At 36.0% G+C, this 27606-nt stretch overlaps 1 protein-coding gene across 1 annotated transcript in view; it reads right to left on the reverse strand.

Moving 5' to 3' along the window:
- LOC128025168 (sorting nexin-29) overlaps nucleotides 1-27606 on the reverse strand; it is a 113771-nt gene that overhangs the window by 16092 nt on the left and 70073 nt on the right. The window contains exon 19 of the mRNA XM_052611221.1: nucleotides 8300-8440. Within this exon, the coding sequence (XP_052467181.1) occupies nucleotides 8300-8440 (141 nt within the window). The remainder of the gene's footprint in view (nucleotides 1-8299; nucleotides 8441-27606) is intronic.

Here is a 27606-nt window from a genome sequence, read left to right on the forward strand (position 1 = left end):
GTTCTCTGCATTTAACCCATCCAAAGTGCACACACACAGCAGTGAACACACACACAGCAGTGAACACACAAACAGCAGTGAACACACAAACAGCAGTGAACACACACACAGCAGTGAACACACACACAGCAGTGAACACACACACAGCAGTGAACACACAAACAGCAGTGAACACACAAACAGCAGTGAACACACACACAGCAGTGAACACACACACAGCAGTGAACACACACACAGCAGTGAACACACACACAGCAGTGAACACACACACAGCAGTGAACACACACACACACACACACACACACGCTGTGAACACACACCCGGAGCAGTGGGCAGCCATTTATGCTGCGGTGCCCAGGGAGCAGATGGGGGTTCAGTGTCTTGCTCGAGGGCACCTCAGTCGTGGTATTGCCAGCCCAAGACTCGAACCTACAACCTAAGTGTTAGAAGTCAAACTCTCTAACCATTAGGCCACGACTTCCCCGTAATATCATCATCATCATCATCATCATATTACTTAATATATTAAATTGACATTATTATTGTTATTAAATTAATTTGATATAATTTACAAACATTTTTTAATAATAATAATAGTCATTTTGCAGTATCATATTCCATACTAATAACCATGTTATTATTAATAATTATTTATTAAATTATTTTATTTTATATCAATTAAAATATAATTTTCTTCAAAAATTTGTACATTTATGTATATATATATATATATATATATATATATATATATATATATATATATATATATATATATATATATAAATACACACACACACACACACACACATACATACATTCGGCTGCATCTACAATAACAGCTAATTATACAACTATGACAGCAGCTAGCTAAAAAAATTATCTTTTAATGACATTTCCATTGGTAAATTAAAAAAGGCTGTGAGGAGATGAAAACGTCCCCCCAAAAAAATATGGTTTAAGTTTATAAGGTCAGCAAAAGTGGACAACAGAGCAAAATGTTACTCCAGCCCTGAACCAACTGACCATCTCAGAGCACTGAGAGTTTGACCTAAATCTATTTAAGAAACTCTACCTGTGTCAGTGTGAAGACAACTACTCATCCCAAGAGTTTTTAACAGGATAACACTGGCTACTTTCCATGATCTCTCAATTACTAAGACAGCTCCCTTAAGATTTACTCCCCTTTAGAGTCCTGAAGCATGAACAAGAAAATGCAGTCAAAATGGAGCCTATAAATGTGATCTTAAAAAAAAAAAAAAAAAAACCCTCAACCATAAAAATGTAAAAAAAAAAAAAAAAAAAAAAAAATTCAAACAGCTGAGGAGCTTATGAGTTGACAGTTTGACTGGAGTGCTGACAGTCGCCTCTCTTTGATGTCATCATTCTTCCTGTGGTTAGCTGGGTTCAGCGCGGCTCTGCTATGTATTCAGGGCACATTTGACAGGTAGGCTGAGGAGCGTTTAGCGTGTTTGCCCGGCAAGCCTCTGACAGATCAGCTGTTTAGGAGCTGTCAGTATGGCTGATCAGCAACTGCAGATGGAGCAATGGACACAACAAGACACCAAATTCATATTCCATTCCAAAACTCAAGAGAGCTTCACGACAATCCAGAAAGAATGAAATAATGTTACAGTCTCAGAGACTGAAGGATATTATACACACTAACACAATGTATGGAAGCTATGAGGAATCTTTTACATTTATTTTTTTCCTACAGACTTTTATACCTGGTGAATGAACAAAAGGGCCAAAAAAGGTGTTATCTAGATTATTTAACATTGCATGGTTGGAATTTCTGTGCAATCACCAAAGTATCACATCTATTTGATTCACTAAGTGGTGAAAAACAAAGCAACAGTTTCTTTAGCAAGAGCAGGATTAGTGTTGCACTGGTTTGAACGAGGCACATGAAAGGTCTGGATGGGTAACTGCACAAGCTGCTGTCTCAAGATGAATGATGAGACTAGCAATAAGAGACTCACAGATGAAGATTAGACAAGGCTTGTTCATTCAGCAAGTACAGATAACAAGCAGTACACACTTTCAAAGAGGCATAAGTTTTCTCAATAGAGTCATTATATGCATTTCCTTATCATTACTCTGCTCATTGTAACCAGTGGCAGAGATCTTTTTTGGAAACCATGATGCTTATTCACAAAACGAACAGCATTTATTTGAAATAGAATATTTTTGCATCAAAATAATATATAAAAATGTTTTTTTAAATGTTTTTTTCCTAAACCATTATTGAAGATGTTCGTGAATATTTTATTTTTATTACATAAAATTAAGAATTTTACTTAGCACAAACATGCATTTAAGATATTAGAATAAAAATAAGCATACTCTGAAGCTGTCTGAATATCCATTCACCTATTTCATCTTGTGTGTACAGAGGCCTGTCTGTGACATGCAGACAAAAACATATTTATTGTGCCCACAAATCAAGAATTCATTCCCACTTCTTAATTCGTTCTCTCGTTTTAGTTAAATTGTGTTCCCTAATTAAGAATTCATTCCCCCAATTCAGTAAATTGTGTCCATGTTAACTAAATAAACCAGAAACAACAGTATGATTTAACCAAAATGAGGGAACTAATTTCTAATTTGTGGGAACGGTAGATATATTTTTGTATGCATGGCACGTGCAGAGCTCTGTATTTCTGATAATGAGGAACCAATTAATAAAAAAAAAAATTTAATTAACCCATGATTTACTCCCTCAAGCCATCCTAGTTGTAAATGACTTTTTTCTTTTAGACAAATTCAAAGTTACACTATAAAAATTTCCTTGCTCTAAGCTTTATAATGGCAGCAAATGGGGGTCGAGATTTTGAAGCAAAATAAAGTGCATCCATCCATCATAAAAAAAGTGCTCCATACGACTCCTAATAAAGACCTTTTGAAGTGAACTGATTTGTTTGTGTAGGAAAAATATCCATATTTAAAACTTTATAAACTGTAATGTTTAGCTTCCACTTACTGTCGTATGCACGTTCACGAAAAAGTTAAATCCCTTTAATAAATCTGAAGTACCCTGCTAACCTTTGATTAAGTGGATCCAGGAAAAATGATTCTACAGGCCCTGTTTGAGTACTGCTCAAAGCTCAGGTCTGTGAAAGATCAGATATCATATTTGTATACGTGTGAAATGGCCTTTATATCATGGAAAAAGAACGCAGCCCCTTAGCTGAGCTCCCACAAAATAATAACAGAATCAACAATTACATGACAGCTAATCACAACTGGCCGATGATTACCAACAAAGCCCTGTCGCCATCAAAACCCTCCACAGTTGCAGCAGTGTTAATTTTGACACGAAATTTTAATTTAGTTTTAGTCTTAGTCTTTTGACTATAATTCTTTTTAGTTTTAGTCAAGTTTTAGTCATCTGATTTGTTTTAATTTTAGTCTTATTTTAGTCGACTAAAATTGCTTGGTATTTTAGTCGACTAAAATTGCTTGGTATTTTAGTCGACTAAAATAAGACTAAAATCAATAACAGATTTACTAGACAATTTTTTACAGCTGGTATAGGAAACAAACTTAACCAAAATATATAAAACACAAATTCAACTTTATTTCAACACAACTGTGTCTTTATTTCGATACAAAAGCTTTTATGCAGCAACAAACACTGTCATGATAATGTAAACAATAACTAGCTGCCAATTGACCATCAATAAAAGAAAAATAACGTTAGGTCCAGGACCTTAAAGCTTACAGCTGAGCTGAACAATAAGTGCATATATTTAAAGTAAATATTTAATAAGTTGGCAGCTAGGTGGATAAAAAAAGTAACAAGATTTTATAAGGTATTCATTTGTCTAGCAATATTGTATGTTTTAAATACTACAATATTGCTAGATTTGTATGTATAATGATAGGATGTGAACATTCATGTTTCACATGACTAATATAGAAATATTTGTGATATTGTCAACAAGTAGAACATTATAAAATATACTAAACATTAGTATTAATCAAATGTATTTATCATGATATTACGTATTAGTATTGTGCTCGCATCTAATTTGAAGAAGGGGCTATTTTACAGTACTTTTCAGTTCGTAATATTTAATGCTACAACATCTACGCACTGCACTATTCCAATTTTGCTTAGCTCAATAAACAAAAGAACATCGTTGTAAAATTACATTTGAGAAAATGTCCGGGTGGCTCGTCTGTAAATGTCTTTTCAAATTGGTTGTGTTCTTGCCACGAATGAGCGCTCTGCGTGCTTTACACTTTGTTTTGTTTTGTTCGTCGTCAAACGTGAAGTGAGCTGTGGACATTTTGTCGCTCTTTTAGACAGTAGGGACTTTAAGCAACAGCTGCGAATGGAACGGCTACAGCGACCGGAAGTTTGCCGTCACACCGCTGTAGCCAAGAACGTAAAAGTCACTAAGCAACGGTAAAACAGAACAGCGCAACGCAGCATTAATTCATTTATTGAGATCCAAAAAAATATATAATTTAAAAAAGCAAGAGAAGGATTGCTTTTGGCGTTAAATGACAATCTTTTGTCAGAAGAGGAGTTTTTAATATTGTATGATGTAAATAAGTCTAAAAACATAACATTTATTTACCCAACCTCTCACGTTGTAGCGACTCCGGCAAATCAGCTGTTCTCCCGTAGTAGACCGTTAAATTAGAACGTCACAAAGTAGCAGTTAAATTCGCGCAGGCGCAATACAACGCCAGAATGGCGTTGGCGTTCCACCAGAGGCTGTTGCTTAAAGTCCCTATCACCTCTTCGAATGCCGACTTCCCGGGAGCTCATAAAAACTGGAAACCTTCGCTTCACGTCTCAATAAGTCAGGCTCTGATTGGTTCTCTTCTCTCATGCAGTCTGTTCTGTTTTGCCGGTTCTTTTGCTCATTCCTCGCATCTCTCCCGTCTGCTGATTTGATTTTCGTCACAGTCTATTTTCGTCTCGTCCTTTATTCGTTGACGATAATGTCAATCAATTTAGTCATAGTTTTAGTCTCCATCAGTGCCTTCTATTTTAGTTTTCGTTTCGTTTTCGTCGGCAAAAATATATTCGTGACGAAAATAATGACGAAAATATTTAGTCAACGAAATTAACACTGAGTTGCAGTCATTTCGACATTAAAAGCCTGCTCTCTCAACGCACCCTTTTTCTCCCTGAATTCTTGTTCTAACTGAGCCCTGAGGGTTTCCACTCTCCAGTTTAATTTGCATGTCAAAGTTTCAGCTAAAACTTCAGCGCAAGGCAGTTAGCAGCTCTCGGCTCTGAAAAAAACAAGAACAGAGAAGCTCCTTCTGTCATGTATATGTGTGCAGCTTCTGCACAGCACAAAGACCTGCTTCCCTGAGAGGTCAGGAACTTATCACTGAGCAGAGCGAGTTACTCGAGGACACATCCCCTAATTGACAACTGCTCAGCTGTTTTCACTCCTTGGCGATACGTTAAAAGCAAGATGGCAAAATGTGGCGCAGGGTTAAAAATAACTCTTTTTGAAGTCCAGAGCAACAAACGACTGCTGGTAGAGCAAAACTAATGTGCTTAGAGCAGGTACAAATCATGCTATCTTCACGCTAGCCCTGGGGTTGATTGACTCTTTTGATTGGCCGTCCTTGAGGTGGGACGCAGGCTGGCGGTCCCTGTTTGGGTCCTGGTACATCAGTCTGTTTTTTACGCTTTAAAAAGTCTACCTTTGAAGAGGCCAGTGGCTCTGCCTGGCACACTCTCAAAAATCACAGGCAGCGAGAGGAAGCGTTGCCACAAGCCAATTATCTGCCCCTGGGTGAACAGGGGGAAAAAAGGAAGGAAAATGAAAAGACAGGTGGGGGATCAGAGTGCTGTCAGAGTGGACTCTCCACATTAGTGCATACAGTGCTGCCTCGCAGATGATGCTGATGAGCACTGGAGCAGAGGGCAGGAACATATGACACAGCAATCTTCCCCTTGTATTCACTGCACAGCAGCCTTGTAGATAAACTGGGAAAAAGTGTCAACACCTCCAAAGTGGCAAAATCAGTGGTGATAGAACTGAGGTTGGCCACCAAAGCTCTATATATCAGTACATTACATGGTCAAAAAATGGTTGCTTGGCACGACAAAAACAAAAACACTAAAATTAACCATGTTTCAAGATTTCCAGAAAAGGGGGCAAAAAATAACCCTGCCAAGTTAAACTAAATTTATTACTGCATTTTTGTTTTTTATTAAAATGAAAGCTGAAAACGAATGACAAGTGTCAACTGTGTTTACATCACACGTAGATCCGCTTATATTGCAATAGATTTCTTTTTACACGTTTTTGGCAGCACTGAGTATTATAACCAATCCAACCCTCTACATTGCGAGTAAATCACTTGCATATGCTAAATATTCCATCTTGGTGACTACAGTAAATGATGTGTAATATTAGCCTCATTAGCTAAATTCTCGGATTATACTCGCCAATGTGTGAGTTGGAGTTTAGCATAGATATATTTTTACTTGTCGAACACAGCTTCAGAGGCTCTCTCTGTTAAGCAATCTGTAATATTTTTCAGTTTATCTGAATGGATGCGCATCGCACCTGTGTTTGACGTACCGTAAACTCTAGTGTAACTGCACATGACTCACTGTTACTTTGTCTCACACACATGCAAAGAGAGAGCAAGCGAGAGAGTCTTGCATACCATGTAGAATTGACACGCTACATGTAATGATATATTTTGTTGTTTTCCTGTCAAAATAACGGAGTTCCCTTGGAATTCTTTAGCTTGTAAGAACTGCCACATAACTTGCATAACTTGTTTTTCTATAAAATATGTTCTATAAAAACGTTAATGTCCTGGCAGTGACAAATAGCTTGTTTTATATTTAATTACAATATTGTTATAAATTGAGATTTAGGCTACAATAAATATTTTACCTGCTACTATGTAAAAGGAACACTGTAAAAAAGCACCTTATTTATTTAAAGTGTTTGCAAACCAAATGTTAATACACTTTTGTTCATATAGCAGTAGGCCTACTTTTAAATGAAAAAAAAGTGCAAAATACATTACTTTTGAATGCATTATTTGTTTTGTACATAACAATGCATTTAATTGCAATTTATCGCAACCAATAATGTGATTAATCGAATTTTCTTTTACAAATTTATCGTTGCCCAGCCCTGATATATAGTGTTTATATATATATATATATATATATATATATATATATATATATATATATATATATATATATATATATATATATTTCTGCATGTCAATTAATTCAACATAAATGATGCTTTTTCCACCTTTGCAGTTAAGGATAGATTTTGTTGATGCTGATAAAATTGTATTGGACTCTCTACTGTAGCATTCTGATTGATTAAAATAATTGCTTAAATTTAAATATTTGTAATAGAAGACTACACATTTAATAAGGCAATTTCCTGAAAGGTAAAAAAATGCCATTTCAATTTCAGGGGTAAACATTGCCCCTTAATAAAAAAGTTTATTTTTGCCCCTGGTACTGTGAGATCTTGTTGTGTGGTTCAGACCAGTCAGTCAGTCAGAACAGAAAACGATCAGTCCAGGAAGTGCTGAAGAAGTAGCCAAAGACAGCAGATTACAGCATTGCAGTTTTGCCACACTTTTTGTTGCAAAACTACCTACACAAATATTGTGAGGGCTGAGATGGGGGCCCAGCCACTAACAGCGATGTCATGCATGCTGGTAAGTAGCAGGTGGTGACAGTGGCACTGATGGAAAGTTTTTGTTTATGGGTGGCTCTGGTTCTCTTTTCTGTAGCATTCTCTTTATTTTGCCTTTTTGTGCTCTGCTGACATGTTTTCATCTCATATTTTTGGATTAATGTCATTTATAAGGTTTCAATGTTGCGGCCTACAAACTTTGCCATTGCCCATGTTTTCTGCCAGCTGTGCACAGAATCAACAATCAACTTTCGAGTGCATGATACATTGTTTCCCAAAACTGTGAATAGCTTGAAAACACATTTACGTCAGATTAAAAGTTTGTGGATTCCCCTTGCTATGCTGTTCTGGACGCAATTTTCTTTGCAGTACAGAGTTGTGCCAAATTCTAAAGTTAAGAAATTGATTCAAAATGTGAATCTGGATTTCAACTTTTACACAAGGCTATGTCAAGTTAATATTCAAAGTATGTCACTTATAGCAATTATAGAAATTTCTATTGAATTTCAACCCCTTTTCACTCCTAATTACTACTAACCTGCCTACTAATCCTTTATTTTCAGGTAAGCTAACCAATATAAGGACAAGGAAAAACCTGAGAACCTGCTATTATAGAGAAAACCCGCAGTACATACCTTGTTGCCGATGGCTTTTTTAGGTGGGAAATTGAACGTGTCGACTTGTGGGAATTGCGGCCGCAGGTGATTGTGCAGTGTCCTAAACTCAGCATAGCGCCGGTACACATTCCACTCGTTGTCCAAGATTCTAATGTACACCTGAAAAAAAAAAGCATAAAATGTCACGGGTTACAGTGATGAGTATCTGATGTGTCATTTTGCTGTTGTTGGTCTCAATATTATTTTATTATTATAGGTTTCCCATGGTGCCGTAGCCAGATAGACATAAGGGACTATATCTAGAAGTGCAATGCAGGGACAAAAACACAAGGAAGAGGAGAGAGATAGGAGGAGAGGGATGCTATTTTCACACTTCGCTTCCTCCTTCAGAGCAGGACAGAGGAGCCTGGCTCGAATTACCCAACCAAGACTTCTGATCACAGCAAAGCGCATGCTTAAGTCTCTTGAACAGACAGCAGTGAGTCCACAGGGGACACAAGGCAGAGAGTGTGCATGTCTGGCTTTAGTAACAGGATCTCATGAGAGGTTAGACTCTAACAGCATGTTAGTACCTGCAAGGCCAGGCCGACAGTGTCAAACCCAGGCTGTTCTAAAGCCACTGGCATCACAGCGTCAGTGCAATAACCTCAAAAAATCATGCATGCAAACTAGACACCAAAATATCTTCAATGGCTTTAAAGACTAAAACTGCGTTCTACAGGCTATTGCAAGTTTCCAGTGTAATTCTTCTATTGTTCATGCAACGGCTTGTAGCCAGTACCCAATAGTAACAGTGACGAAAGGGTAACACTTTAGTTTAGGGACCAATTCTCACTATTAACTAGTTGCTTATTATCAGGCATATTAATAGCATACAGGCTGATTATTAGCACTTATAAACAGTGTTGAGCATGTTACTCTGAAAATGTAATAAAATTACTGATTACTGCTTTTAAAAGTACAGTAATCACATTCCTGTTCTGATTACTTTATTTCAAAGTAATTAGTTACATTACAAGTTCAATAAAAGAATTTATTTGTCTTAGATATTTTATGTTTATATATTTCTATTTTACTGTTGTCCCTTGAAACAATTTATTCTCCTGAATCCCGCACACACACGAGTCTCTGCACTCGCCTATGAAGTCTTGTCCCACGCGCTGCACTCTGTTGCGTCAGTGCTCGCGGGATAAGGTCTCTAATCCACTGGCACTTGACTTGACAGTACATGTGCTACATCCTTTTTACAATCTCTAGATTATAACTATATTCTGTCAGCAATGTAACGCGCCATTAACGTATAGAGACTTTGGCTTGTAACTATACTATAATTATTATTTTGCTTTAGATTACTTAGATTAAAAAAGTATCAAATTACAGTAACAACTTAACTGTAAAGAAAAACAACAAATAAATAATAATGATCTATGAGAAAAATACTACTATAAACAATGTTAGTGGATAAATCAGTAGCAAAAGTTACTACTGTGTGCACAATAATTTTATATAATATAAACATTTAAAAGTGCTGTAGGGAACTTTTGTAAAAAAAAAATATATTTTTTACATATTTGTTAAACCTGTCATTATGTCCTGACAGTAGAATATGAGATAGATAATCTGTGAAAAAAATCAAGCTCCTCTGGCTCCTCCCAGTGGGTCCTATTGCCATTTGCAGAAACTCCATCGCTCCCGGTAAAAAATAACCAATCAGAGCTGCGGTCCGTAACTTTGTTTGTGTTCAAAATGTAGAAAAATTTATATAATAAGCGAGTACACCATGAATCCATTTTCCAAACCGTGTTTTTGGCTTGTCCTGAATCACTAGGGTGCACCTATAATAAGTGTTTATATTCGGACTATTTTATATTGCTTCGGGGGTACCGCAGGGGAGTAACCCAGTACCTTTGTGATTCTTCATAGACATAAACCGAGAGAAGAAGCTCCGGCTACGATGTTCTTCCGCAAGACGCAAGCAGTTCGGTTTATTAACCGCTAGAGCGTCAAAAGTTCCCTACTGCAGCTTTAAGGTGGAAAAAAAAACATTTAGTGGGGAACAAATAAAAGTGAATAACTGAAGGGCTAAATCTAGTAAAATGTTACACACTGCTCTTTGTATTGTTGCAAAATACATTCATTCATATACGGTATATTTATTAATATAGGCTATTATACAATTAAAAGACATTTCTTTTAAATGTTTATCACAGTAATGAGGCAGCAACACATGATGGATAAGACAACAAGAAAAGCTATTAATAATATTTCATTGCGCAAAAGAATTATAAACATGAAAGGCTCCATACTGCATACAGAGCGACACAAAGCGTTTATATGCTTCTCGTGATGCACTTGAAACAACACAAAGGGATATTAATGCAGGATGTAATATATCTGTGCAACAGTTTATCGAGCCTTTTCTTTTAAGAGTTAAAAATTTCAGTTACTGTGCGGATGAAGAACAATTCATAATGCTCTATACTCTAGTTTTGAGGTCCAACAGACACCCGGTAGAAAGCATGCTTTAGAAACAGCACTAAACTCCAGCAAGATCCTTTTTATGCCGATTTAATTTGTCCTTGCTGAATAATATATTTATAATATAATAATATAATTTATAATATTTTAACGTTGAAGATGAGAGTGAGCAGAATAACAAATAAGGCTTAGTCACAAGCAGCAGGCCATTACAGTTTCACTCATAGCCATTACCTTTAATAGCTTGTTCTCGGTTTGAGTTTAGTCTGGTTTGGCGATTTCATGAATATAGGATATTGATGCTTTATAGAGTTCTCTTTACAAATTAGCTCGATAGCAACTGCTTTATTCAAATCTTATTTATGATTAAACCTTGAAATTCTATAAACATATTAATCAGAGGGATATTTCAAAGAAGCTGCCACAATCATATTAAGACACAGAATGATAAACAGACACACTGAATCACACAAACACACACAAGAGAGGTTTCAAAGCCTTAACTAAATGAAATCAAAATGATGGTGTATTAAAGCGGTCATAATCCTATAGAGGCGGTTTCATTAACATACATATTTATGGCAACAAATCATCTTCTAAAGAGAAATCACTTCCTACTCAATAATTGCTAATTAATACCAAGAAAAAAAAAAGTGTTTCAGGAAATCCAGCTCTCTCAACTCTATCTTGACAGAAATAAAACCAACCTCAATTAAAATTAAAGCTTATGGCAACATGTCAAGAAATTCTGGAATTAGCCAAATCAAATAAAACAACAACCCAAACCCCAAAGCCACCCCCCCCCCACTTCAACTTTAGTTTGTTTTTAATGTTGCTGTTTGAGCATAAAAAAATATCTGCAAAGTTACGAAGCTCAAAGTCTAATTCAAAGGGAGATATTTTATTTAACAGAAATTAAATTTGAAAAACTACAACGAACAACTCGTTTGAACCACAACACATATTTTCTGGGATTTGTGAAATCACAAAGATCGACGAATGGGAAGAGACCTGGTTGCACTAGAGAAGCCAATGAGTGTTATCACTATGATTTGAGACGCGCTAGTGTTCCCAAGACAGATGAGTTTAGAGTGGTTACAATCATCTGGGTTTAAATCACACTCAGATTGATTTAATTTTGATGCAATATTTGAACTGAAGCTCGCATTGGCAGCTATGGTAAGAGGCAGGACATTTTCCAACCAGGTGCCGAGTGCTGTCAATCATAACACACACTGACCCAGCTAACCAATAACAGCACAGACTGGCCCAGCTAACCAATCACAGCACATCTCGTATTCCAGAATGCGGGCCTTCATTTGATACGGGAAATGTTCGAGCCGTTCATCCCAGACTGGGGAGAGAAGAATGTAATAATGTAAGATATGTGAAAAATAATGTGTTTTTCAAACAACCTCGTATGAGAGCCTGTTCTAGTACACCCCCAAAACAAGATCAAAATTTTGTTAAAGAGCATAATAGGACCCCTTTAAACATTACATCTAGATTGTAGAGTTAAGTAACTCTCGTCATTCCGTGCCATTGCGAGGGCATTTCTAGATAGTGTGAGTTGCTAAGGTGTTCTGAGTGGTTGTAGCTCATTGTTTTGCGGTCGCTGAGTGTTTACGATGCAGTGTTCCAAGTGGTTTTAGCACAATGTTAAACTGTTGTGTCAAGACTATGTGGTTGCTAGGGTGCTGAGTGGTTGTTTAGATGTTGCTGTATGTATTTTAAATGGTTTCTTTGTGGTTAATAAGATGCATTAAGCAGTTTTAGTTCACTGTTAAGGCCCAGATATACTTCAAACGAATTTTTCATTTGGGGCAAAAAGAAGTTCAAAAAGGCTGACGCCCATTTCACACATACACATACACCGTCTGCAGTGCGTATGCATTGCGTATTTTTTTACGCGCCCATGTTAACGGATTCCTAACGGATTCCAGCGTTCACACTGCACGTGGTTGCGGTCCGTCAATGTGTTTTCCAGGAGCAGTGCAGCGATCGTTTACGTACCGAGTCTATTTTTGCTGTGCTGCACACGCTGAATTAAAGTGACAGCGCATTGTTCGCGGTAAAAATGAACAAAGATTGACACGGAAATGCAGTCATTTCACAATAAATGTATACTAATTAAAGCCTAATGTGTTTCACACGCAGTGTTGGGGAGTAACTAGTTACATGTAATGGTGTTACGTAATTTAATTACAAAATTAATGTAACTGTAATTAGTTACAGTTACTAAGAAAAATGAGTAATTAAATTACAGTTACTTATGAATTTTTTAACGATTACAAAGGGGATTACATTTGAATATTTACACACATCCACATACAGATTTAACTGATTTCTTTCCCAAATTGCACTGACTATTCTAAGACATACGCCCTAATAATTTCCGGGATGCGGAAACACAGTCTGGTTCGTAGAATCCAGTCAGAAAAATGGAATGCCTAACGCGGACGGAATATGCCACATTTTGGATGACTAAATCAAAAGTAGGTCAGTACACTTGAATCAAAACATGACATGGACTGGTGTCTGTGAATATCAAGCCCCCAAAATGCAATATATGACTCCTGCACGTTCTGCGTGTCAGTTGAAATCACACGCGGACTGGACACCGGGAGAACCGGGACAATTCCCGGTGGCCTGCCAGCTTCATCAGTCTTCCTCAACCTGTCCCAATATTTTAATATCATTATTGTATAATTGCCTGCCGAATGTACTAAAGCGATCATTTGCGAATCCGCCATTTGATAATTAAATCTCTAATAAATCTGTTAGTCGTGACTCGCGCGCTCTCCGTGCCTCCGCCAAACGGTTTGGATCAGACTCCGAGTAATCAATGCGAAAGAGAGATAAAAGAGTGGACTGTGGAAGCGCACAGCTGGAGCAGAGAAGCAGAACTACTGTTCAGGGTTTCAGGTCAGTTTAATCTGTAAAGATGCTTTTTTGACACAACCCTTGCGAAAATTTACATTTTATTATTTTACTACAAATCCAGTGAACATGGTTATTATTGTTTAACTGTGGTAACCAAAAATGTTAAATTATTTTACAAATTTATTTATTTAAAAATAAATACGAATCCATTTGCAAAAAAAAAAAAACATACAAGGTTATTGTGCTTTTATATAGGCTAATAAAAGCATGGTAAATTTTTGTAAGGGAAAAACATGACTCGTGTACAGTATTAGGATTTTTCTATAAATATATTGTAGTATTGTAGAGTATTGTATTGTAAAGTACAGTTTTGTTCAATCTTGGGTATTAAGATGGATAAGGGGGCAAAATAATGAGACTGAAGAGAAAAATGGAAGTGAAGGTGCCGTTCAGGAGAGAACTTTTAATTATTTGACATGTCCCCATATTAAAGATTTAAACCTTTTTTATGTCAGGTCCATACAAAAAATAGTATTGTCCATGAATTTGTTTGTATGAGTTTGAATTTTCCATTCTGATTTTTTTTTTCCAGTCTGCCCCTCCTGTAAATTAATGGCAAAGACATGCAGTTTCATTTACTACACATAGGCCTACTGAAGCTCGCAGTGTTTTCAACCTCTGCCGTCTCAATATATGAGTACACGAGCACATACACATAATTTCTAGAACTGCTCCGTCACTTCATGCATTTTACTTATTTTGAGAAAACTATCATCATATCATATATAAAGAGACAACAGTTAAAAAAAAAAAAAAAAACACCAATGTTTCAGGAGTTTATTAAACAGCATATGACACATGCTTATTAGATAACTGTATTTGAGTTGATATATATGCTTTTATTTATTATAATGTTCACAAATTTAGAAAAGTAATCAAAAAGTAATCAAAAGTAATTAGTTACATTACTTTAATAAAGTAATTGAAAAAGTTACACTACTATTACATTTTAAACAGGGTAACTTGTAATCTGTAACCTATTACATTTCCAAAGTAACCTTCCCAACACTGTTCACACGCAACACATGGGAAAAAGAGCAACTTTAGAGAAACAAGGCAACATTATATATGCACTTTTATAGAGGCAGAAAAAAGCCCAATATAGCCCAACAAAAAAAAGTAGGCTAATGTTGTTTAAATGTGTTGCAGCTTGTTTCAGCAACTTATTATAAAAACCTAGCAGTCAAATGCATGAGTAATACATCGTTTATATTTGAATTTAAATATGTCTATGAAAGATTATTACTGTACTGTGATGAAAGAGCATCACAATGCTGAAAAAGCTTTTTGAATTGTTTTTTTTTTTTTTACATGATTTGATATCAAAATAATGGACAAATGTTGTGTTTTATGGCTTAAACAGCCGCGGATCAGTAGCAGACTGCAAACTCGTCCTGTGTGAAAGCACTAGGAGTTCGTGCTGCTTCAGCACCACATACGTAACGCACATGGATTATATGTGAAAGGGGCGAGAGCGACGGTATACTGTTTTCGAACATTCCGACGCTGCCACACTGCTGGAGGCGGAGTGTAGATTAATGTAAACATATCTCGCAACACTTGTGCATATGCCCTAAACACAACAATGATGAAATTATGAAGTGTAGGCAATCTAGGTGTGAGATGGGTACCGATGGTCAATCAGTCCTTTATGGGATGTGTGAATGGCTCATAGTCTGAAAACTTTAGCATGATGTGGAAAAAAATATAAAGTAAAAATATCAAGATCATCAAAAATATCAGTTTGCTACTTTATTTTTGTTTTTTTGTGGTTTCATGGTTTACTTTTGATAAAAACAAAGGTTTATTATTGTATGTTCATATGGCATTTCATTTATTTTATATCCTTTAAATAAGCTCATTGAAAGAACAACAACAGCAGCAGCAGGGTGTAACATTTATTTGAAACACATGTATTTGGTACTTGCTACCTTATATCTTTACTCTTTTCTTTCATTCTAGGGCTGGCAATATATCGAATGATATGATCATGCGCATCTCGTCAGTAAACCCGGTTCCGTGATTAGTAGTAAATCCCCATCACCTGCTTTCAAATGGAGCAGCACTTAATACACAGAACCATAGTTCACTGACAAGCTACACTATATAGAGTTCATTATTGAAGAAGAGTCACCTTCGATAAAGAACTCGATATAGCGTAGCTTGTCAGTGAAATATGACTGCTGCTATATTTGAAAGCAGGTGATGGGGACAAAACTTTCCGAAACTTGTGACTAACCGGAAGGAGTATTTTTGGAACAGAAATACTCCTTCAAACGTACAACTTAATTTTTGAAACTTTGTCCATGGTTAGCATGGGAATCCAACTCTTTAACAGTGTAAAAAACTCAGTATGCATGAAATAGCATTTCACCCCCCCTTTAAAGACTATATTTATTTTATTAGTTCACACTGCTATTTTTGTGGTAGTCAATCCACACAGAGAAAATAATAATAATATTGGTTAATATTGTGAAGCGATTGCTATGGTGTTCCGAGTTATTGCTACATATGTGGCAGCTAAGATGTTCTGAGTGGTTTTCAAACACTGCTAAAGTGTGCTCATTGGTGTGAGCATATTGCTATGCAGTTGCATATATATATATATATATATATATATATATATATATATATATATATATACATACAACTATGCAGTTGTATATATATATATATATATATATATATATATATATATATATATACATATATATATTTCTCTCATAACATTATACATTTATAATTGCTTTAAATGCATTCATGCTACACATTTTTATTTAGAGGGGCCTAACACAAAAACATCTAAATTAATACACTCCGAACCTCAAGTATTCCGAAATATTTAGATTAAGTTACTAAAACTGAGTTATTTAATGAAATAAATTACTTTTTAAAGAATGTACTTTGTAATCTGGAGTGAAATACACTTAAAAAGTAATCTTCCCTCCCATAACAAACAGTTAAAGGGTTCTGATTGGTGTTTGCACAGTGCTATACATTTGCAAGGTGTTGATATGTGTTTTTGTTAGCAACAAACTGTACTTTAAGTCCCAGTCAAAAGGTAAATACGAAGGAAATTAATCTGTTCTAATTAATCTAGCACTGTAATAGCACTGTGGATAATTCATAATAATTTGTGAATGTCACTGGGACACACTCATTGGTCACTGGTCTATTCATTTGGGCATTACTGTAAGGAGGAAATGTGCATTGCTTGTGTACCTTTGGCAGATGTGTATTACTTCCACTATGGACAGTATAATGGAAAAGCCATATATCTTTATTGAGAAACAATGAAAGGAGAAAGAAAAGAGCAGCCAGTGTATAATTCATACTAAAAGCAAATGTCAGCCTGGGGAAGGATGCTAATATTTAGTCCTGTTATAAAAGCCTATACAATATCTCATTATATTCATATTGAGAGAAGAAGTGTTCCTTACAGAGAGAACGACAAGATGCAGAGAAAAGGCATTTTCTGGCGATTTTCCAATTACACACACAAACACTCATCTGTGTTCCAGCTCAGATACATCACACCATATTCGTCAACACTGTAGCAGCGGGCAAGCGTGCAATCTTGTCTGAAGATAAAATGCAGCAAATTAATGTCGGTTTGGCAGCATGTCTAATTGGTGGTGCCCAGCTGTGGAAAAAGCTGTGGTTTGACCCTTTCTGTTTCAGGTGGAATCATATGAGGAGACCTCCTTCTCATCTCACAGAGAGAGGCACCCTCTTTCTACCTACAGAGACTTACCTACAGAGAGCTTAACTGCAGTTGTCAGTGCACAAATCACTGGCTTCCGGAGTGCCAAGGTCTCTTCCTAGTGAGGACTCCCCAGAGAGATGTCTTTTAGTCGATCCTAGAATTATATGCATTATTCTAATTTGCCCACTAAGGGATATTTTGAGCAAAAATGGAAATTCACAAAACACCTGCAGAGTTCATTTCACCCATTTTCCATCAACAAGCTTCCAACCTGCCATTCATGAAGCTCTAACTGGCCTCGAGCCACATCTAACTGATAGTGATGCAGTATCATAGGAGCAAATGTGCTGTGGTATTTAATATTAGAGCAGATGTGAATCGCCCACAGACAGGGTCATCTTTAGGGTGAGACAAAAAAGGAATACATACATTTTAACATGGGAACATTAAAATAAATCTGCCCAAAAACGTTAAAGGGATACTTCATCCAAAAATGAAAATTATTATCAGAAAGAAGGTCTCATTTTACTACTATAAATAAGTAGAATGATTAATATATAGAAGGATACATAGGAGGAGCGTGTGCAAGGCTGGGGAAAACTTAGCCTTACCCTGGCCATGGGGTTTTGGGGGAAAAAAATGCCCCTGCACAAACAAATATAATCTATTAAGTCTGTTGCTAACAAAGGGTAAATTAATAGAAAGTGTCGACTGTGGCATTAAATTAAGATTTGCTCATGTTGCACCGTATTTCATTTTAGATGTTTTTACAGTGTTGCGCATTATAACCAATCACACACAATTGTTGAGCTTAGGAATACAATGAAAAATCAGATGGGTCATTGCTGAAACTCGTCAGCAGAATGCATGCATGTTTGATGACTGAATTCCATAAATTTTCTCATCATAAACAAAGCGGCGATGTACGTACAATGTAAGATACATTTCGCAGCATAGACAGCTTCAGTGATTATAATAATAGTTTTTTTTGGTAACACTTTCTATGAAGTATGTATTTATAATACATTACAAGGGTATTCTTTAGCCATTATAATGAATGCATAATGCATAAAAAAAACTTCTAATATGTTATATCATAAAAACAGTTTTAATATATTATAATATTTACTTATTTGTGGTTATAGCTTTTAAGAGTATGATGATTTATAACAAAATGAATGTTGCATCCACTTTTACAATGGCTTATACTTCTCATAGTTATAATGTATTATAAGGGGCCGTTCACAAATCGTGTCTTTTGCGGGCTCAAGTTCGTTATTTCCAATGTAGCCGCGAGGTATGCGCGCTCATAAAGGAAGCGACGCGGTCGGGCACGCGGTGCAACACGCTCATTTTTTCCAGGCGCATCTTCACCACATCGAGTTAAAAACATCTCAACTTTTCAGAATGCCACAAGCGCACAGCGGGTCATGTGACAAGAACTAACCAATCAGCTTCATCCTTTCCTGTAACAACGTTGAAAGCTCAGCCAAGATGAAGGAACAGCTGATCATAGCTGTATATGGATTGCCATTTTGAAATAAATTTAGTAGCAGAGCTACTGCAAGCGATTTTATTTGCAATAATAATAATAATAATAATAAATTATCTCAAACAACCATAAGATTGGATATCAGATCAGATGGATGTGTAATATGACGCATTTGTTTTGAACTATTTTTATTGTGATATCTGTTTGATATTGATTTTGATGGTACCCTTTAGACAGCTGTTTAGAGGTAACTCTGCAACTACATATCAACTAGTGGTCAGTAGAGTATTATTATGTCTGCTACTGTAAATATAAGCTAACACTTTATTTTGATGGTCAACCAACAGATAAACTGACATAAGTGTCTTTGCAAGTACATAAGCTTATTGTACCATACTAGATTCTACCATTCTTTAGCATACTACTCTAATGAGAGTTACATTTACATTTAGTCATTCTGCAGATGCTTTTATCCAAAGCAACTTACAACTGGGGGATACATAAAGTGATTCTTTTTAAAGAGGCAAACAGACACAGGAAGTACTTGTAATACCAAAATAAAATGTAACCATATAAAACATTGCATTTTTAATTTCTAATGTTTTAAAGGGGTCATATGATGCGATTTCAAATTTTCCTTTCTCTGTGGAGTGTTACTAATTGTGCATGGATAAGATCCCTGAAGTTTCCATTAAAGACTTTCCTACGACAATCTGGCGCTCTGAATCAGCTACTGTAAGTATGTTTTGTTATTAGTTTAAGTATTTGCTACTGACTGTTCAAATGTGGAGTTTTGCGCATTAAATTTTGATTACATTAAATACAAATTCGGTCGCATTAAAAATATTTTATTAGCCTACATGACATCCATGTCTTGCCTTAACAATTGCTGGATTGTCTGGTACTTTGGGCTTGTTTTGTAGCCATAGGAACTGGGCACCTCACAGTCACTGAGTCGACCATGAACTCCTCTCTATACCTATACAGTATTCTAATGAAGTCCTATGAAGTATTCTAAAGTCAAATTTGAGGCAATCTGTCCGACAGCTAAAGCTTGTCCAAGATTGGGTAATTCAACAAGACCATGATCCCAAGCACACCAGCAATTCTACAACAGAACAGCTGAAGGAGAAAATTATCAAGGTGTTGCTGCAGTCCAGTCAAAGTGCACCAGTCATCCTGACTGAAATGCTATGGTGAGAGTATTTAACCTCAATAAACCTGAGCAACGTTGTATAAAAGAGTGAGACAAAATTCCTCCAGAACGATGTGAGAGATAGATAAAGTCATAAAGAAAATGATTACTTCAAGTTATTGCTGCTAAAAATGGATCTACAGGCAGCTGAATCATAGTGTTCTAACTTTGTCACACATGGCTTTTCCATCTTTGCTTTATTTTTGTAAAATAAATAATGACACGGTTTTAAATAAAACGGTGAGAGGGTGAAAGTGCATTTCTAAAAGTCCAACAAGGGTCAAAAGTGCCAAAATTAGAGGACCGGAACTAACTGTTGTATTATACTGAACCGAATTTTGATGGTGTCCAAAACCAGGTTACAATAAGTAATGCATCTTTAATAACTCCATTCACAAGTAAAATCTAATTATACAGTTTCGAGCACTGATTCTGGAAAGCACACTCATCATGGTACACGGCCGTACAATTTGACACCCACCCCCAAGTCCACTCTTCACTCCAGATCTACCGAGACAAAACATTTTCCAAATTAGGCAGAAAATAGAATCCATTTGGAAGACTGCTGTGCCAGAGTCATGGTGTAAAAGGAATTACAGAGCCAGAGAGAGAAATGGAGAGAGGAAGGAAAGGAGGAGGGGGAGCCATAAGGAGGAGTGAGAAGCGTTTTTCAGTAGGGACATTGAGCCGCTACATCTGTCACCTGTGTGCAGAGAGCAAGCAGGTGTGTGTGTGTAATGTTGAAAGCCTAACAATTATCGTTCCAGTTGACATTAAAGAACCTCAAAATACAAGTTGAACCAAGTAAGCACTCATAGCAAAGCATGGTTACATGTATGAATGGTCAAATTCTAGCTATCTTTAATATGCTCTCTGCAATCAAACAGGAAAATAGTCCTAAAGCAACAAAGTCCAATTAGAGCAGCTAAAAGGTAGACAGCATTGAATCAGTATTCATTTTTATCAATGAGGTCTGATCAAATTATCACTGTTTCAAACAAAAATATTGAAGCAGAGCAACTGCGTATTATCATTGATTTTTTTTATTAACAAGGTTTATTAACACTGATAATAAGAAGAAATGTTTCTTGAGAAGCAAATCAGCATATTAGAATGATTTCTGAAAGATCATGTGACACTGAAGAGTGTAATGAGTAATGATGCTGAAAATTCAGCATTACTATCGCTGGAATAAATTACATTTTAATATTTATATTCAAAATAGAAAACAATTATTTAAAACACTGTAGATAACTTTACAAAAAAAATATAAGTACAACTTCTAATATAATATTTTAACCTTATTCATTTTTTACAGTATAAAATAATAAAGAGGCAATATGAGTTTATGATAGCGTTTATAATTAAACCACAGTAGCCATAAATTTACAGCTGTCTGAGACGTCATAAAATGTTCTTTAGGATCACAAACCATAAAATGTAGTCAGAGTTCTGCTATGGTTTAGCATTGGTTTCCAGAGATCTGGAGCTGATTCGGGGTAGCTCGGTGGTTTGTGACTGTTTTCTCGCGGCGCGCTGTCTTTTAAGGGGCCGTTCACATATCACGTCTTTTGCACACTCTAGTTCGTTATTTCCAGTAGAGGCGCGCAATAAGCACACTCATAATGGAAGCGACGCGGTCGCGACGCAAACGTGGTGCGACGCGGTCGCGACGCAAACATGGTGCGGCGCTCGTTTTTTCCAGACGTGTATTTTTGTAGTCAACATAATCGATGATGTCGACGCGTCGTTGCAGCACTAAAACACTGTAATAATATTTCATATTATGTCTTACTATATTTTTAATTGAAAAAATATAGCTTTGGTGACCAAAATAAACTTTAAACTTTTCTTAACAACACCACATTTTTGAACGTTCGTCTGTATGTAATAATCAGCAGTGAATAGAAATAATTACATAAAATAACAGAAAAAATAGGTCACCTTGAAAAATTATCAAAACAGCAAACTACTAACCATTGAATGCTGCTGATATAACGGAGAAAAAAAATGACAAAAGGCAAAAATAATGCAGGCATGGAGCTGGTCCTCAGCCTGATCTTTATGTCCAACATACATCGATCTTATTTGGTGTAAGATCTGAAGCGTGATGCCCTCTACAAACTCTGGCCACAATGGGTCAAGTCAAACAATGCCGAGAGCCAGTGTAGGCACGAGGGAGCGATGCAGACAGAACTGAAAAGACAGCGGCAGATGGGCCCATAAATACTGTCTGGGATAGCATGATGGGAAGAGGGCAATTACTTTTTGAGCTCTACTAAGAAATTTATTAAAGGTGTGACTGCGGCTGATCACAGCTGGATTTCCAGGGAGATGTAAAATTATTCAATGGGAGAAATAACAGATGGGGAATAGTGGAAATAAGGCAGTGATTCACAACCAATAGGACACAGGTCTATTCCCATTGAACAGCGAAAGTGAAAACAAAAAAGCTACATTCAAATATGAACTGTAACAGACCAAAAAATCATGCATGGTTAGTACAGCAAAGTTAATACCCTATATCATCGTTTTAAAAAGAAGATTAAATTCATCCCAGAAAAAACAATGTTGTTGATGTCAAAGTTCATATTCTCAATCAAACTTTAAGGCAGTTTTTCTGCCACAGCGCAGTTCTGATAAATAAACAAATACCACAACACCACTAATCACTGAAATATATCAACAACAACAAAATACAAAGGGGGGATTTTTTTTTTTTTTTATTAAAAACTGCATTTTCAGAGTTGGTATTGTGGCTTTATCAGACACTTGCACTTAACATTTGATGAAAATCTCACTCAAATCTTAATGGTTTTTTTCACCAGTGGATAACGGCAATATTTGTTTTGTTTCATTAACAGCTGCATCTGAGGCAGTGAGTGGATCGCATTACATTTTCATCAACTTACAGGTTCTGAAGTTTATTAAAGCTATATGGGAGCTCAGATTTTCTTGCTGTTTACTACACTTGGCCAAAATCTCATGATATAAAAGATAAAGTGCTATGAACAGGATATTTAAAACATACAAAAGTATATTGGTTACAACTAGACGCAAAAGACTCTTCTCTCTTCAAAAACACAAAAAAACTGACTTTACAGACTTTCCCCCCATTTCACAGACAATGCTTAAGCCTAGTGCCAGACTAAAATGCATTTCTGGGCTGTTTTAACTTAAATAAACCTTCACTGGATGATCTTAAAATCTGTCAGTACCATTGATTTGTCTCAAGTGTGTTTTTATCGAAGGCATATTTTAAAAAGCTACTTTAATGTCCTAACTGACCTGTGGCCTAATCCTGGCTCAACCTAAGCCCTGACTGTGAAATCAGGCCATAGTGTTTATTGAATAAAGAAAACACTGTACCGATTCAAACATCAGTTCTTTATTTACTTTTGCATTGCAAACAAGCGGAGATCCAGACTGTGCGCGGCGCTTCATTCTGAATGGAGCCAGGTGGAGTTACAAGGTTTTGCTTTGGGAAACAGAGTTCAAAGGTAACCAAAATTTAGCCTACAGTTAGATGCCAATATGGACAGGTTGCTTGACCCATATTCACTACAGTCTGGGTTGTTTTTACTATAAACATGAGGGGATCATCTTAAATATGGGTTCACTTACAGCTTGTATAAACGTGGTCTGTTCTAGACTAAATTATTTTAGTGTGGTCAATTAATGTCTGCCGAAAGCATGAAACTGTGGAAATTCAAGCATGAAACCCATAATCTTTAAATTTTTCCATCAGTATATCCAGTTCCTGGTAATATTAATAAATGCTTGATTGTTTACTTTTGTATGATAACAGCATTAGGTCCAATATATAATCTGGGGAAGTCATCTATTCAAACAGAGATGCACTTTCTATACCGTCAAAACCCTGGACCAACACAGACCATACAGCCCATTCCTACCCAGATTCATTCAGCATGAAATGCAGACAGGTCATTTCACCTGTTGGTATTGCTCATTTTATTTTCCTAAATTAGCTTGCTCCTAATATGCTACTATGAATCTCATATATATCTCTTTCAATTTCCCAAGCCCCCATCCTAGTTTATTGGCAATCTGCTCTGGATGCACTGCCTTAAAGGTTAAGATAGTGTGATAACTATAAAGATGCAATCTGGACTAGATGAGCACAGGCCACCAGACAAACCATCAAACACTCAAGTCCAATACAGCCAAAATCATTTAGATTCTTGTCCATTTAACTTTGGCTATATATATATATATGTATAGATAGATAGATAGATAGATACACACAACCACACACACTACATATAGCATTTCCATCTTCACGCCATTCAATATATCCCACATCCTGAAAGTAATTGACACAATTAAAAACACTTTTAATGAGGAAGTTGCAATTACATTATATGGATTTTTGTGTCTCAACTGAAGCACAGAAAACAGTATCCATGCAAATGTAGATATAAATGGCAAATACCGATTCAATATTACTCAAACACAGAAGGAATCCAAATACCGAACTCAATGCAAATCTGGAATAATATCACATTTTTCGTAGCATTTTCCAAACAAAAAGGTTTTTCTGTTCCTGGTCTCCAGTGGTCTGCTTATTAGAGTTTGTACAAATTATGCAATCTTTCAGCCTCAATGATACTCCAATTGTGATTCGTTTTTCTCAAGCATCCCATCTGGACTTCAACTATTAGCTGCCAAGTCTTTCTTCTCACAAAAAACTCAAAACTTGTAATAGACAAAGCAATAATAAGGAAGCTACTTATTGGCAATTTCTTTTTCCTTTTTTTTCTTACCCACAGTATCGATTGCGTTTAAAAGGGCATTGCTGCAATAATTGGCCAATTTAAATCTAGCTAAAAAATATACAGTGATATTTCATACTTTTTCATCTTAGTGTTTATTATGAGGTGTGGGTAAAGGTATAATATGATTAAATACGACAAAAAAAGGCTTTGGGCTTTGGATATGCTGGTTTATGACAACATACAAATACACAGTGTATAAAAAGGTCTCTTTTGAAATGAAATACCCAACAATGTGAAATGAAATGGAAAAGGTCTCTGTTGACATGAAATATCCAACAACGTGATACACATTGCTCGGGGCTCAAATCAAGCATCCGTGAAATACTGATAGCCACAATATTGCTCTCAAATTTATTATATTTGCGAAAATGTGAAACTGAATTTGAGCAGCCACGAGAGGAAGGCAGAGGAGGGAAAGGCAGAGGAAACTGAGAAAGGGAGTTTCAGGGAACTGACATCTTGTCTCCTCAGCAAGCTATGATGAAGTCATCGAGCCTACCCAGTGTTCAGTGAGGTTCTGGCCCCAGTGAACTCCAGCGGTCCGTTCTGTATGAATTAGTCATGAGTGCAGTTCCACAGCTGCCATAATGAGGATGAGTGGGAGATCAGTTCTGCTTTGTAACAAGAACCGTTCTAAAGGTTAAACATACATTCTCACACCTTCTCCTACTATTCAGACATGAGCAAATACCACAGGAAAAAGTGACCTGCCATAAAATCCTGGAAAACTCTCAGTATGATTGATAACACATGAAATAATGTAACGTCTACACATATTTAGGCCTACATTTAAGATTTATGTACAGCAGCAAATGTTGTGACACAGTTTTGAAAAGGAAACACAGAGGCGAGAAAAAAAACATCTTAAGTTTAAAAGTCCTTTTGCATCTTTTAATTACTCTGGAATTAGTTAGGAATTAGGAATTAGAGTTATATTATTGATATTATTATTATTATCAAAGAGTTTACAGTGTATGGTGGTTATTGCTGTTGTAAACACTACTGTTGTTGTTGAAAAAAATAATTCCGTTTTATATAAAATAGAATTCTATTCTAATCCTGTTCTGAATTTATTCATATTTTGAAGGATAATGATAATAAAACAGGATTGATAAGTATAATTTGGAGGATTAGGAAATCCGTATAAGTCTTATATAGTCAAACAACATAAAAATATACTAAACCCCTAAATGCCCTTTAATCAAACAGCAAGAACTACACCTGTGTGTTATATTGCTGTGTGTAGAACAATGTCATCTGAATTTTTTATATTTAATAAATATTTAATTTTAATAAAATGTAAATTCATCCCCTGCAATTTCTTCTGGCAGGTGTGTTCATGTAGAGGTTTCTAGATTTAAATCTAAATTTAAATTCCGAGACAAAACCGATAGTCTTTGCATGACCTCACATTTTATACATATCCAAAATGAGGCGATGTGAATATCATGAGGGCTGATTACTCTTGCAGTACATGTTTCATTCATACTCGAAGCCAGAGGGCACTCTACTGCAGAAAGTTCAAAGCAGATTCAGAGAAATAATGACGTACAAGAAATACCTAATATGGACAAAAGCATCCAACTATGGCTGCAACTGAGCTGAATAAAAAGCAGAAACATTTTTACTGATGAAATGTGAAGACAAACACAGGATTGCGAAAATATATGGTTAATGCGTGTTTTTCAAGTTATCTCCAGGTAATTAATAAATAAACTATATGAATAATGCAGTACTGATTGACATATCATTTGGAATAGAAACGATACAATTTCTCTCTTCATGTAGTTCTTGTAAAATAATAAAAAATTTAATAAGTAAACAAACACACCGCTCCTCGTTGTTTTAACACACACTAGTGTAAATGTAGCCTAAAAGATGTGAAAACCGAAAACTATCGAAACTTTATTAAAACTATTTGCACGGATTTATTGTGTTTACATTTTGTTCCTTTGTGCAGTGGCTCAAGAGATTAGTATTTGAGTCTGTAAAAACTTCAGCAAGCTGAAAAAATTAAACCAATGTTTTTTGAGATAACATTATCTGTTAAAATTTATTTCATAAAATTTATATTGAAAAAAGTATTGTTCAGGAACCGGTACCGAAGTCTAGGTATTGAAAATTTTTGTACAAGCCCTAAATACATCTAAGATGTCTTGTAAGATACAACCAAGAAAAATGAGCAACGATTCATTCATCACGAGTGCCCTCGCTGCCAGATTTCCATCAAATGGAGTGACACAATAGCCAGCGGGCAATTTTGAATGTCGACGTGCAAAGTACTTGGCAATTAATAACGGCCCAGCGCTGATTTGACTGCAATGAGAATCATTATCTTAACCGTCATCGTGATTCTCATTATAATCATAATCACCGGCTTCACCATCCTGATCATCATTACACTATAATCAGTGTAATATCCTTCAAAATACATATGCAAGGTTCAGCTTTGCACACTGAGCCGTGCTCATGCATGCAGCATCTGTCATTTTCTTTTTTTTAAGACAGGCAAAATTCAGTTTAAATGAGACTCTTTTAATGGGCAGGAGACTGGAGGCTGTGATATTGATATTAGAGACTTCACTACATCCTCTCTGGGGAGAGACGATGACATGAATTATGGAGATGTCCACTTTTCTACAGATTTCTACTAATTCAACAGTCACTTATGTGTGCATATTCAATGCTATCACTAAAGAAGTAATTTAGCATGAA

Source organism: Carassius gibelio, chromosome A12, assembly GCF_023724105.1.
Source record: "Carassius gibelio isolate Cgi1373 ecotype wild population from Czech Republic chromosome A12, carGib1.2-hapl.c, whole genome shotgun sequence".
Taxonomy (NCBI): domain Eukaryota; kingdom Metazoa; phylum Chordata; class Actinopteri; order Cypriniformes; family Cyprinidae; genus Carassius; species Carassius gibelio.